The 18,785-nt window shown below is 47.9% G+C and overlaps 1 protein-coding gene across 1 annotated transcript in view; it reads right to left on the bottom strand.

Annotated features, from left to right (window-relative positions):
- The window catches only part of RAB11FIP3 (RAB11 family interacting protein 3), a 63,617-nt gene that overhangs the window by 22,481 nt on the left and 22,351 nt on the right, over positions 1-18,785 (bottom strand). Inside the window, exons 3-4 of the mRNA XM_085319409.1 lie at positions 6,893-7,080; positions 3,527-3,700 (exon numbers count right to left, since the gene is read on the bottom strand). Of these exons, the coding sequence (XP_085175535.1) occupies positions 3,527-3,700; positions 6,893-7,080 (362 nt within the window). The remainder of the gene's footprint in view (positions 1-3,526; positions 3,701-6,892; positions 7,081-18,785) is intronic.

The raw sequence follows: 18,785 nt of genomic DNA, 5'->3' as shown, positions 1-18,785 counted from the left end.
AGTCAGAGTTTTATTTCAAAGAGCCGCTCTTCGAAGCTGAACTCTTAAAAAGGTGGATAAGATTCAACTTTTGCCACCTATTCACAAAGTGAAGCACGTAGATTCTCACGAGGCAACTCAGCCCTGCTGTTAGGGAAGAGAAAGCCCGAAGTTCATAGCTTGGTATGGGTACATGAAGCTCTACAGGATTTATTTGCCTTACTAATTAGCATGCCCTATTGGCTTTTCAGTTTCAGCTGCTCACGTGGAGAGCAAGCTGCTGAGGCATTCACGGACATTCGGCAAACTAGGAAGCTGTTTTCCCCAACCGGCATGACTTGGCTGATAATTCAGCCAAGAGATTCTGAACTGCAAAGAGTTTCTGCTTCTTAGGGCCAAACATATGCCACAAAGCCYTTCCGCTGGCAAACATGCTTCTGGAAGCCACAGACTTTAATCAAAGTAAGGTTAATAGTGAAAAAAACAAAGCAATTCATTAAGACAGACAGGTAAAGGTGTGAGCAGACACAAACGAGCCTAGAACCAAAAGGCGTCTGAAAGGACAGGTCAATGCTATGATGCAGATCCACACTGGCAGGTCCTGGCCCCAGGAGAGGCTGGGTGCCTGTGCCACCCACCAGACCGCCCAGGAGGAGTGCCCAGGCTCAGCACCTTCGCATCACCCCTCGCTGGCTTCACTGGGGAGGGTCAGTAGCCCAGCCACCCCCGGGGCAGGCCCGTGAGTTCATGCTGTTCTGTACAGTATTTCCTAGCCCCCTTAGAACAGATAAACGGACATTACTCAACACTGAATTCCTCATCTCTTTCCATGCTTGGGAAAAATTTGAAAGATCTTCTAGTGCAGGTTTGGTCTCAGGAAAATTATCATCCATCAGCAGTCACTTTGGTTGCTTGGGCTTTGCACAGGGTAAGAATTGACAGCAGCTTTGCTGTGTCCGGAAAAAGGAACATGCCTTTTCTGGGGTCTGACTCCACATTTAGCTTCACGTGAGTCTGTTCAGCGAGCGCTCCTCGTTGCAGCTAGTCCACCACACTCTCAGAAGGCAGAAACAATTCACTCGATCCACAAATCACTACGTGACAAACTCTAATCTAACAAGCATTAATAAATGATAGGAAAAGCCATTAGTCAAGAAGGGTGTAAGAAAATCCACAGGCCGACCCCCTAACTTTTYGAGTGCACACAAGTTCACTCGGCCACCAGCCGTGTTGGTTTTTTGGCGGTTGAGTGGGTGAAAGCTTAACCATGCTATGCTGCACGGCACCCTCACGTACTGCTTGGGGCAAACTGCCACACTCCGCACCACACGCGGTCGTGTGCCTCCTCCCTCCATCCCATGAAGTAACGATGGTCTCATACAGCTTGTTCAGTGCTGACAAACACGCAGCTGAGGACGGGTACGTGCGAGGAGCTTTTACTTGCAGTTGCCATTCATTTCTCATCAAGCGTTGCAGAGACGTTCTTCTGGGACTGCATGAATGTACCAAGGAAGAGGTGGCACCAAGAGGAGGAATCRCCAATGTACCCCCAAGGCCTAAAGAGCACCCCACAATGCTTCCTTAAGGCTCTCAGTTTTCGTATCAGCCCTCTCATGAGCATCTTCTGGAGCTGCAGCAGAAACTTTGTTGACCTTCCCATTTACAGATTCTACTAATGTGGAAGAGGGATGTGGTGATGTGACCATTTACAAGTCAAACTGTTYCTTGTATTTAAACTTCATCAAGAGAATTCAGTCCAAATCACTGATACTCTGTGGTTCTTTGCAAGGTCCCACTATGTTTAAGTGCACTGAAGAGGCAGGATTCTGTTCAAAAACCAGCACATTCTTAGGGAAATATCAGCTAAGGAACCTCAAGACCACAATGATAGCCGGAGCTAAGGGCTGGACCCAAACGGCAGGAGGAAATTCKCTGCCTCAAACAGAAAAACAGTCTTCACTCTCAAGGTTTTGCAGGGCTTTTGCTACAGTCTATCTTCCCAGCAAGCCCCAACGGTGAGGTCCTGGCACATCCATCAAGAATATTTGAGGAGATATGCAAAAACTCATTAGCTCTCAAGTTAGAGAAACGTAAGGAGCTACTGCAAACGGTAGCAGAGTGGCRCTACCTCACTCCAGGGCGGAAAGAGGAAAACCTTCCATATGGCTGCAATTTAACCATAAAAGCAAGCGTAAGGCCACACACTGAGTAAGCCTCTCCCAGCAGAGCAAAGATGCTGCAGAGCACAAGCTTACAGAGAGCAGCACAGGGAACAGCACACTCTGGCAGAGCAGAATTTGTTTCAGCACTGAGTATATGTACTCAGCTCAGAACTGAGACTAAATTAAAGGTTAAACTGATTTCAAAGCTACTTAGCTGAGTATTTTTATTATTATTATTTTTGCCAGGAGCCTCCTGGGCAAGGTTGGAGGCCCACATCAGGAGCAACCCCAAACGTAGACCAAGAATGGTTTTTATCTGAGAGTACTTCCCCTGCTGTAGCATCAGTTTGGACAGCTACCTCCAGCATCCCTATCTCTACAGCCTGATGGGAGCACAAGCACGTGCGAGTGAAGTGTCCCACCATATCAGAAGCTGGAGGACTGGTTTCCTGAGGTAACGGGTTAGTTGTGCTTTACTGCAGTAACAGCAACAGTTTGGGAATCTGCTAAAACACAGGCAGAGAAGGGGAAAAAATGGCAGGTTTATAGCGCTGTAGAAAGTCCTAAACACATTCCCGCTGTAGTGCTGCTGTAGGTGGTATCATCCTAAAGGAAAATACGTTCTTCTCTTCCTCAGTGTGAGCACATGGCTGCCAAGGACCACTCCTGACACAGAACTCACTGCCTGACGGACAACCGTATCCTCCGCGCTGCCTGTTGGAGACTTTCAGGGCGGCAGCAGTGGGCGATCATTCCAGCTTTTACTTTTTTTCCCTAAGGAAGCAATGACTGGTTTRTAGTCATGCTAGCTCTTCAGTTCACCCCACACAGGCTCAAAAGCAACTTCTGCTGGGTTTCAGGCCTTAATGCAAAGCCTGCAGGAAACACTACAGCCTCCTTCCTACTCCAAGCATCTCTTCAGCCTGCCTGGAGAAGACAGGCTGCACCAGCTTGTGCAAAGCCAGCCGAGCATCATACTAAAGTCAAAAATGCAGGCTAAGGAAAAGAAAAGAATTAGTTGTCATCCATCAGAACCACAAATAAAGCTGGACAGCAGTTTTCTTTACCAGAAAGAAGTCACAGCCCTAAGAAGAGAGGAAATATGATGCACGTGAAATTCAAACCATTCTTCAAACTGCTGCTGGAGACGTTAGTGCCTTGGGAGGGAAGATAGGAACCGTTCAGGGAAAGGAGAGCTTGAGGGAGGCAGCACTCCTCCGTTTCAGAGCTGATTAACCCTTCACATCCAAGCTTTGCCAGGAACACCCTCTTGCAGGTCAAGTTAGGTGCAAACCCAAAGGAAAATTTGCACACACAAACCCTGGACGAAGATGCTAAGCGAGGGAAACCAGTTAAAACATCACCAATGCTGGGATGAGCATTACCTGGGAGAGAGGAAAGAGGAGCTGTTAAAGCTGCTTTCCCCATTACACAAGCTGTCCGAGAACAAATCCGCTTCATTGCCTTCTCCGTAATCCTCAAAGTGCTCCTCTCCGCTAATTACCGTGACGATGGAGTGGCTGAGGTCGGAGCCCAGGGGGAGGTCGTGCGGATGGGACCTGCAGGAGCAAAGAGAAAGGYGTTACAGGGTGGCCACAGCAGCAGCCTTTCCAGCTGTGCACACTACACCCTTTCTTCAGGTCACGTTTCCCATCAGCTGCCATTTTGGCAGGCAGGGCAGGGCTAGCTCTCCTCCGCGGTACCAGTCACCCTGCGCCTTGAACGCTCAACAGGCAGCCCAGGCACCACGTGAAAATTTGCAGCAGGTTTTTCCAAACCAAACCAAGGCTTTTTCATGCAAACTTCCCCCAGCAACTGTGGCGTAGCATTTGGAGCAGTCAGACTGGCAGAACAACGTCCAGCATTGCTGGCAAGTCCTTGCACGGCACGGGCTCAGCCAAAAGCAGGGCAGAGAAAAAGCTCATTGTGTGCCGAACACACGCGAAATGTGCTGGGAGTTACRTGGTCAGCCTACACGCCAGGCTCTCATTCACCGAGTGCTGCGTAATCCTATCAAGAGCCCAGCACCGGGGTTTAGCACTGTAACCCTCGGCGACACAGCCTCCCAGCACGGGGAAGGAGCCCTGTCCTCACCTTCTGCTAGGAAAGCGTCTCATGCAGTCATAACAACTTAGGACGGATGCTTTTCGTGCGTTTTGAACGCTGGCTCCACAAGCGTGTACTGCACTAGGTCTAAACACACAACACATTCAGCACAGATCCTGGGATTTCCCTTGCTTTGGTGGGGGGGGAAACATAATTGTCTTTATAGAAACCATCATTTTTGTAAGTATCATTTAAAATGCACAGTATTGGATAAAAGCAGTTCATTTTGATAGTGTCCACCCAATAGCAGAAGGCCTTCTCATCCAGGACCGTGGAGTTTTTAAAATGAAATTGGTAGGGTGCAACTGGAATTTGTAAGGACCAAGTAGTGAAACAAGCCTGGCTTATCCATGAGGAAGCCCATGTGCATGAGCCACGAGTGTGTGTTTGGGGCGAGGGAATTAATACCATTCTCCTCTCCAAAATTCAATGCTGAGGGGCAAAAAGCAAAGTAAGAAAAGTAAAACTTATTTTGGGAAACACCTCTATCTTCATCCATTTGTTAGGAAGAGAAAACCGGGGAGGGGGTACAACTACATTGTTGCATTAAATCCAAAAGAGAAAAGAGATTACAGATAAGTCATTTAGGACAAAAGTCTGCATCATCTGAAGGATTTGCCCTTACTCSGCTAATAAAAACATGTCAACCCTCAAGACAAAACAGCATCAAATCTCTACTGAACAGCCAACAAGTCCATTCCGGCCTGTGGGCATCCGCACATCTTCCTAACCGCTCGAGAAGCCCTGTTATTTCTGTAACGAGATCTGTCAGAAACTGAATCTCCCAAGCAATGAGTCAGACACTTCACCCATCACACTCTTAAAAAGCATCAGAAATCTGCCCAGAAATAGAAGGGAGGAGGTGGAATTTTTAACTCAGGCAAACAAAACCCAACCCCAAATCTCTAACTACGGGGCTCTGATTTGACAAGGACCTCACCGAGCAGATGTGGCCAGGCACTGGTGGGGTCCCTGAGCCAGGGATGCTTCAGGCACCAGCATAAGTATTTCAGATGCACCTATTGGGGCTCTATCAGTTTCAAGATCTACAGCCCAACTAATCTTTACTATACAGCTGAAATACCCAGTTAAGCTCCAAACATTTCAGGTATGCTGAGCTTTAACAGCTGCTGAAAACCAGTGTTCAATGTCCAAGCTTTCACTCAATCCACCAGCTATATAGCTGAGGGTTTTTACTTACAAACTTTTTCCTGGAAGAGTCCCAGACATTAGAGGTGCACAACTGCTGCTCTGCCAGGGCTCTGAAGGCACCAAAAACAGCCTTACAAGTTCTTGGGAACAGATCTCTAGAGTCTTCAATCTCAAGCCCTCCAATCTTTAAAGCAAAAGTCCAAATTCAATGAATTTCAGTTTTGAATTATTTAGCTGCCTCCATCTTGCGCTTACCTAACACATCCAGCAGTAGATAGCATTTCATTTGGACAGAGCACCTGAAGGACACCTCACACCTTCCCAAGCTCATACTGGGAGGGATGGAGGAAGCCTCAAAGATAATTTAACATTAAAAAACTCCCAAGCAAAATATTTTGTACCTACAGGTAGGCGATCCTGAGGTACGTCATTTCCCCGAGAGGACGAGCGCGCGTTCAGGCTGCTGCAGTCCCTCCAAATACCCTCCATGCAGCCGTCTCAGACCTCAGGAACTGATTACATACTCCAATTTAACTGTCCCCGAGTTGAACGCACTTGAGCAAAGAGAGCAGAGCCAGCTAATCTCATTGCTGCTCTAATCCAGCACCTCTAAGAGCAAGCACTCTTTCAGCCCCAGTGCAGAGCACCAGAAGCATCRGCTGCTCACCATGTCCTGCATGTCCCTAGGTGTGCTTTTAGGGTGGGAGGGAAGCCAAAAAAGCCTGTTGCTTTCTAAAAGCAAAGGAGAATATAAATACTATGCAGAGCACCAGGCCTGGAAAATAAAGTTATGAAATCCCCTCCTGCCTTACTACCTTCATTGAATCCCAGTTTCATCCCCAAAACAGCTTTCCCAGTAACATCTAGGAAATGAGGAGGGCTCAGGAGCAGTTCTGCCTGCAACAGTTCAGACACCACAGGGAAGAAGTTCTTATTCACACTGCTGTGCTTCAGGCAAAAAGATTAAAACTGGTTATCACAGGAGATGGTTACACAGAGGGCGCACACGTCTGGGAAAAACAAGAATATGATGATTTCCACTCATGACTTGAAAATTGCATGTTGCACTTCTGGCTTCTTAAATGATAAATTAAAAACTGCAAATATTTCAGGTGTTTAAATAATCTAAGTACTTATTTTGGAGGTTAAAGATGCTAATGAGGCAACAGAAGTTCTCCCAAGGCAAGTAGTGATTAGCTTAAAATACGGCCAAGGCCACGCTTCAGAAAAAAACCTTCACATGGTGCGGTCTAATTATTATTTTTAAAGAAAATATCTTTAGGTCTTGCATGAAGCTATAAATACTAAGAACAAACTGGTTTTAGTCAGACAGATTCAGCGCACTTTATCCTCACAGATGAGGGAAGAGAAATCCTCAGGATGCACCTCCCTCAGTCATCTACTTGCAACGTGCCACGTTTCTTGCCCCACACTTAGTTCTCCTCCTCCTCTGTTCCCTTGCCCCGCAGCCACCAACAGCAAGTACCACTGACCCATGCTCTGGCTCCTCGATAGGGTCCGTGAACTCCGAATGCACGGTGGAATCGATGGCACTGTCCGTTTCGACTTCGTCGTGCATCTCGTGATGTACTAGTGTGCTGGTGTCTTCATCCGTGAAGGTTTCACACTCACTGTACGTGCTCTCTGAGCCCATGTAAGCGCTGTCAGTCACCTCATTTGCCTGTTATAAAACACAAGAGGGGAAAAACACACCCCGTGAGAMATTAACTTCTCTGGTTGACTGCAAAGCATGTGACAGGGGCACTTCATCATTGCTGCATTTCATTTCTAAGCACAGAAATCCAACTTCCTAATAACACCGTAAGCTGTACGCCACGTCYAGGATGCCCTTTTGTCTCCATCTACATGGAACAGCTGCCTGCTCCATGGCTAGCCAAAAAACACCTTGGCTTTGTGGTGCACTTTGGCTTCCTGACATGCTTTGTCACCTGCAGCCTGCATTGGAAACCAGACTGCAGAAATAAGGACATACTAAATAAGGCTCAGACAGAAATTTTGTTGAGAGCAAGTACGGATTTGTCAAGCCCAGGAGCGATTACCCACAGCTCGATCAGTAGTTCTGGGCACAACTTATTTCATCTACTCCATGTTAAGAGGACAAAGTTACTAATCTGGATTCTCTACCAGGTCCCCCAATCAGARCTATCATTCAGCTCTTAAAACACTATTTTTCTTCCTATAGTAATGTGAGGACAACATCCATCCCTTACCAGAAAAAAAGCTGGTTTATAAATAGTTATTACCACATCTAATTTGCAATGATTGCATTGCCAGYCTATGTCTTCAGAACACTTGAATGACGACACTTCAGCTGGAACAGCATCTCAGATATTTCCCTCTACTTCACCAGTATCTGTTACCTGCACCAAGGCAGCAGGGTCTAGGCAGGAAGTACGGTTGATTTTTCAGACCCTGTGCTATAAGCCGAAAGAGCTGGGTTTTCCTCCCAGTTTGGCCATTGCCTGAGACCCTTCAGCAAGTTGTTTATCTTCAGTCTTGCCTACTTTTCCTTACATATGATAAAGCTGGTCCTCTCTGAACACACATGGTGCCCAGAAGCATTCAGATATTAGGAGGAGAGCTGTGGAACCTACTAAAGAGATACTCTCCTAAAGCAAAAGCTCATGGTACTGATAAAAGCCACAATTCACTTTCCAGCATTTATGGGATTTCCCCAGGGCACCTCAGCCTGCTCAGAACAAGTCTAAYCACTCTGTCTCTGGGATCTCAATAATTCTGGGATAAGTCAATCCTATTGCTGAGCACCAGCTGGCCACCGGTCACCAGAGCAGTCCTGTAGATGCAGCAGGGCAAGGGCAGAGGGACAGTAGCCCTCCTGCCTAACCATTCCAGCGGAGACATGACTTGAGCCCGCAGCTACGTCAGAATTGGTACAAGGTCACCTCCAGCTGGAGTAAGGGAAGGTGGATCTGGTCCATRTGCAGGCTGCACATGAAGGAGTGAGAAAGAGCATCCAGGTCTCCTTGTGGCTGAGTATTCTGGTAAAGGAAGGCCATCGCTTACTCACAGAAGAAAATCAAAGTGTCTTKGGGCAAAGAACCAGGGGGCAAGTAAAGGCTGGAGATCCTTAAGGCTGCATACAAGCACGTACTGGAGGACATCTCACCCCTAACACGTACCAAGATCCCCTTCAAAGGCTCTTGGTGTTGCAACCAACATGCCAGGTCCCCCTCCTAGCACAAGGGCATTTTTTRAACAGACCTTGAAATAAAAAGACACCCATAAAAAGTCATTTGTTTCATCTGAAATTCCTCCACCTGGGTCAAGCCTGCTCTGCAGAGATCCCTCTCTGTCTGAGATTTTTCAAAGTCTTGCATTACTGAAGACCAGCAATTGGAAAGAAAACACACAAGGGGTAAAAGAATACAAAATTACATTAATAGCTGTTGATTCAAGGTAGGGTATGTATATGACAGGATGGAATAGTCCTGCCCATCACTGCASCTACTGTCCTCTGGTGTAACAGCAGTTTTTAAGGTACATGCCATCTTTGTGTAGCAGGAAAGCACCAAACCAGAGACAAACATATTTCTGCCATCACATTGATTAGACTTAGCAAACACAGCTGTTACCAGCCTACGCTGGGACAGCTCTGCAGAGGAGGCAAGGCCTGATTCTCTTCTCTTTCAGATAAAGATTTCACAGACCAAAGATCTGTTGCATTTTTCACCAGTCTAAACAGACTTGAGATACAACCAAGGTCTCAATTTGTTTGCCATCCAGAAGTCTGAGATTCAAYGGAAAAAAAACAAAAAACAAGAAAACACAACCCACCCTCATAATCCTCCTACCAGCACTTACTTTCTACATACACGCTTTCCAAAAAGTATCTGGGATCACGTGCTTTACCTGCTGTATGCAGGTCCTCATCTAGACATGTTCGTTTCTACGGTGCCTAATTACCAATTCCAGGTTAAGTTACAAGATGTGGTTACCCAATACAAAGTCTTYTGTTGACTAATGATCTTCACCCACAATTTCTCATACTACCTCAGTACGTATGAGGCCAAAARGCTAACAGGAATTTATACAAGTGCTCTGAACAGAAAGATCTCTGCCTGCTGCAGGCAGGTTTGGGATGGAGGGACAACCAAATAAAATGAGTTAGTGAATCGTCTTTTGAAACAGGTAACTTCTACTGAGGTACGTGGGTACTGTTCAGTAGTGGTTCATGTTCTACACATACATTTGGTAGCAAAGCAAATGAGTTTGGCAGCTGGGGGACAGGGACTGAGCAACACGCATCAAAACCCTCCTTCCGAAGCTTTGCTCAGCTTTCATGGATCYGCATTGACCTACAGACACCAACAACTCTCTCCAAGACAACACCCTGAAGCTGAACATTGTATTAATCTTTACAGGACCAGAGTCTAAAGTCACCATCAGGAGAAGAGAGAGTTGTGCAAATGAGCTCTACTCAGGTAGAGAGATGCTGCTGCAGAAGATGGCCAGCAGCAACGTCAGAGAGTAAAGCTTTTTGCTTCAAAATAGAAGCAAAAGCCTCCAAAAAAAAAAAAATTCTTCTTTAAAAAGTATAAATCCAGCAGGACTACTTATACACCTAAAGTTAGGGATGTGCTTAAGGGCTTTATTGGATTTACGCCGTACTTCCTAGAAACACTGGTCAGGCTCTTAACGCTCACGCAGAAYGAAGACACGGAGATTTTGAACTGATAGCTTCACATCTCCTGGTTCACTGAAACASTTTCCAGGCTACTGCAGGAGGGACACTTAGGAAAGGTTATTCTTCACTTTGGAGGAGAAAAAACCTCTCCCCAACAAGCGCCGCGCTCGTGGAGCCGGTCTCGCGGGCCGCCAAGACGTCGTGCCAGACCCGCGTGGCTCTGCTACGCAGGAAGCGATAGCAACCCGACACGGGAGAGGGTGCAGGTCCACGAGACAACCGCAGTCGGCAACATCTGCGGACCTAACTACCTCTTTCAAAGGGATGCTTTTTGCCTGTTTTCACTGGATTGAAGAAAGGGTTTAAAGCCAAACTGGAAATAACTTTGCTCGCAGGTTCCAAAGTAAACTCCAGTGTTTTTTCAGGCAAAAAACCCTCCCACCGGAAAAGCTTAAATTTAAYCATACATTGAAGTGCTGTAATGAGCATAAAATAAAACTTGCTATTGCAGATAGACCAAAMCAAAGCAACCTCCCCAACAAAACCSAAATAATACYCCCCAAAACCCAAAAATTCCAAACCAGAAAAACACCCACCACCACCAAAAAATGAATTAAAAAAAAAATCCCCAGGTAAATTGRTTTAAAGATACTCCTTCACAGTTACCATTGCTGGCCCTCTCAGCACAAAGCACAATCAGAAACRAAACAGCTCAGGGCTTCAGAACATCCCAGTGTCCTTCGATTAGATCATTTACCTATCAAATCATTAAGAAACATCCTGCTGACATCCTGTTTGTACCAGCACAAACAGCCCAAATGAGGGAGCAAACTTTCTGAGCTAAAAGTAGTCACCAGAACAACTCATTAACTGTCCCCCTTCAGCCACATGAAGGATGCATGGGGTGGGTTTTGTTGGTTTTTTTTTCCTTCCTTTTTAAGATGACCTGTAGSACAACTTAACAAAATTTTCTTCACACGTAGCAAAAGAGAAAATTTGATTCTGCTTTTAAAGTGCCACTTCCCACATGGCATTTGTRGGGAACTAGAACAGGGCACTAGCGCAGACGTAGCTGTGACTTCAATCACAGCGTGCAACGTGCAGCCAGGTGACAGGGAGACCGAGACCACAGTCCTGGGTCCACCGCGGGAAAACTCCTCCACAGTACTTAATGAACGTTGAACCTCACCAGTAAATGAGGAAGRTTTGCTGAATTGTGAATGTCACTTGGCCAGTCGTGGTGGGCACTGGAAACCACATTACAGGAAAGAAATGTCTTCCTTTCTCCCATTTTCCCAGTTAATTCAGCAGCCCTGAACACCCAAGCCAGCAGCACACCATAAGGCCACCCAACAAAGTTCTCTTAAAAGGAGCACTTACATTTCTATCTCATAATAGAAAAGGAAAACCATACGCACAACACAGGGATCTAGGCTGTTTTTGCACACGTGTGATACCCTACTCCTCCCTCAGACTGAACACAGTCTGAACCACACAGCAGCATGCTGGACCTAGAGTATTCTCTTTTAACACCAGCCTGAAAGAAATTTCAAATGCAAGAGCTCCATTAAAATTCAACCTACCCAGTCAATGAGTTATGGGGCAGTTAAAACTTTAAGGGAGTCCAGAGCACAAGCATGGAGAACTTTGCTTTATGTTTTGTTATAGATTAAATAACTAAACCTCAGAAAAAAAAACAACAAAAAAAAAAACAAAGAAAACCTCAGACAAACCAGTAGACTAAGGTAAGATACTACAAAGCACCTGACAAAGCAAAATAAAGCAAAACCAAACCCCTCTACCCTGGGCAAAGGTGAAACCTGCGGATCTGCAGAAAGCTCTTTTTATGGCCTTGCATACACAGCTGATTTATACGCTGACCATTTAAAACCTTCTGCCAGATCTTTCACTCAGCCAAGTTTGCCCTTCCATTAGCAGGCAGAAGGTGAGCATATTTTTCAGATAAAAATCAYGATACAGCAGGTCATGCGGTACACACTTCATAATTCCTCGGATTTGGGACAGCCAGGCCATTCCAGCTGCACAGGCAACTCATCAGTACAACCGCCACGTTCACAACGGAGCAGTATCATCAGTATTGGGATATTTTAAGTTTTCAGTCAAATGCTTAAATGCTTTAGAGTAAACCTGAGACCTTAAAAACGGGGAACACACACATATATGACGCTTCCTATCCCCCCAAGTAAAAGCAGAATCATGTTTAGACTGACTGAAGCCTCATCAGTCTTGAAACGGAGCTGGACAGCAGCAAAGTTAAAATACCACATCTTTCTAGAGGCCGCAGAAGGGTCCGGTAGGGCTATCAGCGAGGGCTCGTGCCTTCGCACGGAGGCTCCGACGTCCCGGGGGCAACGCTGCACATCACAAAGGTGTCGCCAGGCTCCATCACCAGCTTCCAGGTGGCTACGTCCCCAGGAGCAAACGCACCTTGCGGCAGCCTTAACCTGGGTGACAACAAGCACGTGGGCATGGGACATCAACCGTGACAGAGCGGAGGTGCTCTCTGCACCCGGGTGGGACACTCCGTCTCGCTCAAAGCTCCAGCCCAAGCATAGCCACGGGCTCCAACATCCCGGGACCTCCTCTCRGGGGACGGTGGCATCACCGGTTTCGTCCGCTCACAGCTCTTCCACCCCACAGCACCCGTGCCACGAGGGCTGTGTGCAGAGCATGGGCAGTGCCTCCTGCATTAGGATGCATCTGCCAAGTATGGCATCTCTAAGAAAGCCAAAAGGGGCTCTCTGCTCTGCCCTGGGCTCTGACAGCCTCTACAAGACAAGCAGAACTCAAAAGGTACTGAAGCTGTATTTCCTCACCTATTTTTTTAAACCAGTGGCACAATASTATCTACCGCCTACTAAAATACACCTTCCTTTCACTCTGCACACCCCCATGAAGCCTGAGGCTCACACCAATTCCTACAAAAYTACTTCCCCCGGGTCCAGGATCTGTTTGAATCAGAGTTTGCCCCAGCTGATCATGACAATCTCCACTTACTCAAAGATATTTAGGTAAACGTTGAGTATTTTAAAGCCTCGAAAGGCTGAGTCACCTTGCTGCTGCAAGGAAATAAACAGAGGAAATCGGTATCAGAAGTGATGTAACGTGGCCTGATAAAAAGGGTGAGCCAATGAAACACTTTTAGGAGACTTCTCTGCCAGCATTTCCTCTATTTCAGACTTTTAATTGCAAAAGCATTTTAGCAGGAAGAGAGGCAACAAGCCTATCGGGAGTCAACTGCAAYGAGTGAGCAGGGACAAGCTGAGAGAACACGGTACTTTGTCACCGCTATCCAAGTGACCAGTCTAGTAGCTGGTGCAAACGGCACAAGGAGGGGACCGCACGAGATGACGTTCTGCAATTACMTAAGGAGCTGGCACGTAACACGTACCCTTCCCCAAACAGAAATAAGTTTATGGGCCTCTCTCAAGGTGGGGATGTATGAAGTCAGTAAGGCCAAGCATGTAAAACTTCCTGCCCCCCCACACTGCTCTTCTTAGGGTACCTGCCAGTTTTGCAGGTATTTTGTTGRCTTTTAACTCTAGTTTCACGAAGCAGCCTGTTGCCTTGGGTACTGCGCCTGCATGGTTTGCAGCACGGATTCCCAGAGGGGTCAAATCCGTGCTGTTCTTAGAAGAACCTGACCAACTGTGCACCGAGAGGCACTTAGGGTAAATCACACTCAAGCCAAAATCAAATCTTAGGATGGGGWGAACTGTGGCATCCCAAAGTAGCCCAGCCAAAAGCTAAATCCTCAGGTGTGGCATCCTTGTTGGGCAGGTAGAGGATTACTGCACGTGTTGTACACCCCACAGGCTCCTGGAGCACAGATGCACTCACAAGAGCATTCTCCAAAGTCTTTCCTATATGACATACCCAGCCAGCCAGCTTTTCCAAGACTCCAAAACTAAGCAAGTGCCTTGAGAACCAGAAACACATCCTCATCTGTCCAAAAGACACCACATATACTGAAGTGTGGGCCACCACAAACACGCACTGTACATGCACCTTGGAGGGCTGCACAGCCCTGCAGGCTTACGCCAGGATTTTAATTTGGGGAGAAGAAAAGTAGCATGTGATCAAGCAGGCTTCTGTGTTTTCAAGCATGTCTCTTAGGAAAATAAAGCACTAAACATCTCAGGCTTGCAAGAAAATCTGCTTTACAGCCTGGATCTGCAACACACAGAAGCTTTAACCGGTTCTTGCACAAAGAGGAAGAAAACTCAGCCCAGATCACAGACATGCTCCAACCTTGAAGGCCCCTGCCCTGCAGGAGGAAAGTTCATGCTATGCTTAAGGCAGGACCTATGGAAAGATATCAGTGAGTGTGTTACCAGATATATCCAAATTCCCTTCTCCTACCTGAACTTTGGGAAAGGACTGCCTTGGAGAGGAGAAAAAAGCAYGACTGAAGCAGCAGCCAGCAGAGGAAGCTGTTTCCAGGAAGTGCTGTTCTGCAGAGCTGTCCCCTCGCCTCCAGAAAGCCCCTGGTTCTGGGAGCCAGACCYGAAACCCTGAAGCACCACTGTCCTTGACCCCAAACGCCGGGAAGCTGCTGCCAGGAAAGCGGGTGCCGCGTCCTGCGTCGCGGCGGCAGCCCGACCGGGCAGCCCAGGTGCCAGCAGCGCTGGCCCAGCCTCGCGGCAGGCAGCCTACGCTCCAACAGGCTCGAGCTCCGGACAGGGTGGGCGAGCCGTGCCTGCGGTCCCCACGAGTCCACGTTAACGCAGCCGCCTCCGAACGCCCAGAACGCCCCACGGTGCTGAGCTGCGCGCAGCTCCGCAGCGCTGGCGGTCAGTCGTGCAGAGGTAGAGACCCACCAGGCCACCAAGACCCCACTCCAGGGCCACCATCAGCAGCAAGACACTGATCTCTGCTGCTATACATACAGGAAGCGGCAAATTTYGGCAATACACAATTTTGCAGTGAAGACAACTACTCACCTGCCACAACGCGGTCCCTGGAGTTACTCTCCGAACACAAACATCGTAGGAGAGCAAGTGTGGGGTCACCTGAAAAACCTGCCTGCGGAGGCGCCTAGGCTCCCGCAGTCAGCAGCGCCCCGAGSCTGCCCACAGAACCCGCACGGTGTCCGTCACGGAGAGCTCAAAATCAACCAGGAATCTACAAACCCAGCACCCCACAAGACACCGTTTGCTCAGAGGGTGTCCTCAGCACTCAGAAGAGCCCGCCAGCCACGGTCCTTTCTGCAGAAGCTCCCCAGGAAAATGCAGTCGCGTTGGAGCCACGAAGGTACCGGCACRTACGCGCACCGGCTACCCGCCATCGGGAGGAAAGATGGTTTCTAACCACGCTACCCACCCCAACAGGCCGGGTAGGAAAACACGCCGCTCGGCGCCCAGCCTCCCGCGCCGCTCCGGGGCTCGGCGCGGGCCCCAAGCCGGTCACCTGCCGCCTCCTAGAAATCCAGTCCTTTTTGTCGTGGTTTAGCACGAAAAATACTCACCTGGGGACACATTGCCTCCTTGCCCGAGTGAAACGCAGCTCCGCATACGCACGCCCAGGCAGAGGTTCCCGGCTCTGCCGCGGAGGGAGGAGGAGGGAAGCAAAGTTCAGGAAGGATTCGGCACGGCTCTTCTGACTAAGCGCAGGTCTCCAAACAGAGTTCCTTTTGTTCTTGACCTCCCAGCCTCCGCGATAAGGACGCGCGAGCTAATGCACATTCCCCTGCCGTGTGACCGCAGCCAGCCTAGGCGCGCGGATAGCAGGACCCGAACCCCCACGCGCCGGCAGCCCGCTGCAAGGCGGGCGCAGCTTCTTCAAACGGGGCAAGTGCACCGCTTTGCGCTGTGGAAGCACCCAGGGGCTATCGTATCTTCTCTGAGTTTTTTTTTTTTTTAAGCACTAAGTGACAAACTCCTTCCTTATAGCCATAAATAAATAATAATAATAATAATAATAAATAGAACTGGTCTTGCTCGCTACAAGAAAATCAGGAGCACTTTATTACCGATAAAAGAGCAACATTTCAGTGACTCAGACAGCAGTTTATGATACACACAGTATCATTACTCTCAGAAAAGGGCTGGTGCTTCAGTCATCAGCGATAACCAAGTTTATCAATACACAAACTTCCACCCACCTCTTCTCTGAGCTCTGTTTTTCCCCCCACCCAAGCAGTTGCTTCTCAAGCAAACACAAAATCCCAGTCAAAGCCCATCACATTTAGTGATGCAAGAAGGGGAGGAAGCTCTTGGGGGTCTTCAGGATCCTCCCCTTCCCCAAGGTAGCTAAGATCCAGCGGCATAAAGAGACAAAGTCCTTGAAAACACAAGGTGTGTGATGCACTGCTCACACCCAGAAGTCTGGAGGGTTTTGTTTTACTGATTTCCACATTTAGAGTCACAATGAAACTTGAAAAAGTAAAGTAAAAGTAGTAATAAAAAAGAACGACAGCATCTTTATCAGGTTCTCTTCATTTTAACCACCTCCCAAAATCTCTTTCTTGGAGATTTTACCCCAAGCCTGCCTTAGRGACAGAGATGTCTCAACTGCATGTCATCCAGATGCCTGTCCCTGGAAGAGCCCATGATGAACCCTGAAGTGCCTGCTCGAAGCACTTTGGCTATGTCAACGCTGTACACACCGGGGGTCTTCAGAGTTCATCCCCTCACTCCCAGGGTCATTACTCTGATCAAGGACAGCACCAATTTCATCTTTTGCAGTCAAAGCACTGCTACAGTCGACACTGCATCTAAGCTGCAGGATCTGGCTAATCTGGAGGACCTGCAATCAGTTTTTTAATAGCCAGTCACAAAACCAGGAGTTTCRGAAGTCGCTGGTTCACTGTCCTGCTCCCAGTCAGTACCAGCTACAGGAAGCTCACCATTTCCAGCAAAGTGTGTCCAAGTGATACTTAGCACCTCCTCCCAAAGCTCTCACCCTCCTCTCTAAGCACCTGCTTAAACAAAAGTGACAGACTTGGTCCTGTCTAACCCAACCCTCTCCACTGCAGTTTACACCAGCTTCTTGCCTCATGCACAGGACACAGAAGAATTTACTCCCTTCTGCTCTGCAGAAACTTTATATGTACTTTGAATTTTGTTTTCTCTTAGCTGTGGTTCTCTAGCAAGAATAAACTTACTTATTTCAGTTACCTTCACAAATTCTACTTTCCTCAGTTTCTCTGGATTATTCTTGTTCTCTTCCAGGCCACATCCTTCCTGATGCGCAGGGTCCCAAACAGGAGACACAGCTCCAACTGTTTCCAACATCACTGCGTGGAAGTGTCTTGTACCTTGATAACCAGTTAACTTGCCGTGTGTAGTCTGAAACGGGCAAGATTTCTGGTAGTGAGCATGGCAAGAGGGTACTTATGGTTTAACCCAAAGTCATCCTCCAGCCTCTATCCAGATGTGGTACGTAACGGCGAGCGGGACACGGCCCCTTTCTTTCACCTTCTCTATTTGTGCTGCAAGAAGTAAGGGAATTTCTACTAGAGCTGCACTACGCCCAGCACACGAGGAACCCAAAGTCAAAGAAAGTTGCAGTAAGGTTAATTAGCAAACACCTACATCTGCCTATTTTATTTTTCCAACTCTTACTGAGATAATTTTGCTTTCAAAAGTTGCTGGATCTGCTCAAAGTCGTGCTCCACTCGATGCCTGCTATCACCCCACGCCCCATATCGCTCTGTGCACCGCAGTCAAGTTCCCACATTTCTTGGTCCCACGCACTGTGCTCCGAGTTAAAGATAAGGCTTCAAGGTCTTCGTTTTCCAAATTCTTTTCAGCCCGTTTTACACATGACAAACACTCCAGCTGGGATCTTTTCCCAACCAGCAAAGAACACTCTTACCACAATCCTGAACTACAGTCTTGCCTCAGAGAGACACTAACCTGATTTACCCACCTCCCATCCTCTCCTCTAAGCACTACTGAGGAACAGACAAGGCCTGAACCTCCTTGGATTTTTTTTTTTTTTGGTTTTGTTTCAAAGTTACCAACATAGACTGATTGCGAAGTCCGAATCCAGCAGGTTTTAAATTTAATTACCATGTTTTCTTGTAACTAAMCAATAAAGATTATGCATAGACTTTTTAAAATATTTATTGTTCTTTCAAAGTAAATCCCTTGCAAAATCAGAGCTAGCCCAGCAGCGAGGGGAGAGGGAGCCAGGGAAGTCACGTAGAGGAGCAGACCGGCGTTGGGGAGAGCGTCCGCGGCTTCCGAACACAAGCCTGCCGAGGCCGGTCGCTCCGGACGGGCTGACGGCATCGGCGAGAGGAAGCAAAGTGGTTAAAGATTTGCAAAACTCCATCACAAGAACACCACAAGCTCTCCCGACAGCAGAAAGAAAATGGGATTTCTAAGTGCACAGCGTGAAGAGAAAACATCCTCTGCCAGAACAGGAACTAAGGCTRCAAGAGGAGGGCAAGCTGCGCTTTGTAGGGTGGTGAGATGTTTGAAATGGAAAGCCATATTACAAAGGAAAAAAAAAGAAAAAGAAAATCAACAAGATTCATCAAAGCCAGGAACTTCCAAAAGGGAGAATCGCACCGAGGATTTCCTGCTGCCTGAGCTGAGGGGTTAAGAGGAGCAGTCTTCTTAATTCCAGATTTTCACCGCTACCGGCGTTTGAAGCGCTACAGCGAAGCCGGCAGGACGGCGGCTCGCGGACTCGCGTACCTGCGCCAGGGGCTCGCGGGGCGACGGCCGGCGAAGCGCGCCGCAGAGCCG

The sequence above is a fragment of the Rhea americana genome, unplaced genomic scaffold (assembly GCF_003343005.1).
Source record: "Rhea americana isolate MKP2758 unplaced genomic scaffold, rheAme1 scaffold_588, whole genome shotgun sequence".
Classification (NCBI taxonomy): domain Eukaryota; kingdom Metazoa; phylum Chordata; class Aves; order Rheiformes; family Rheidae; genus Rhea; species Rhea americana.
This window is presented reverse-complemented; position numbering and strand designations above follow the sequence as displayed.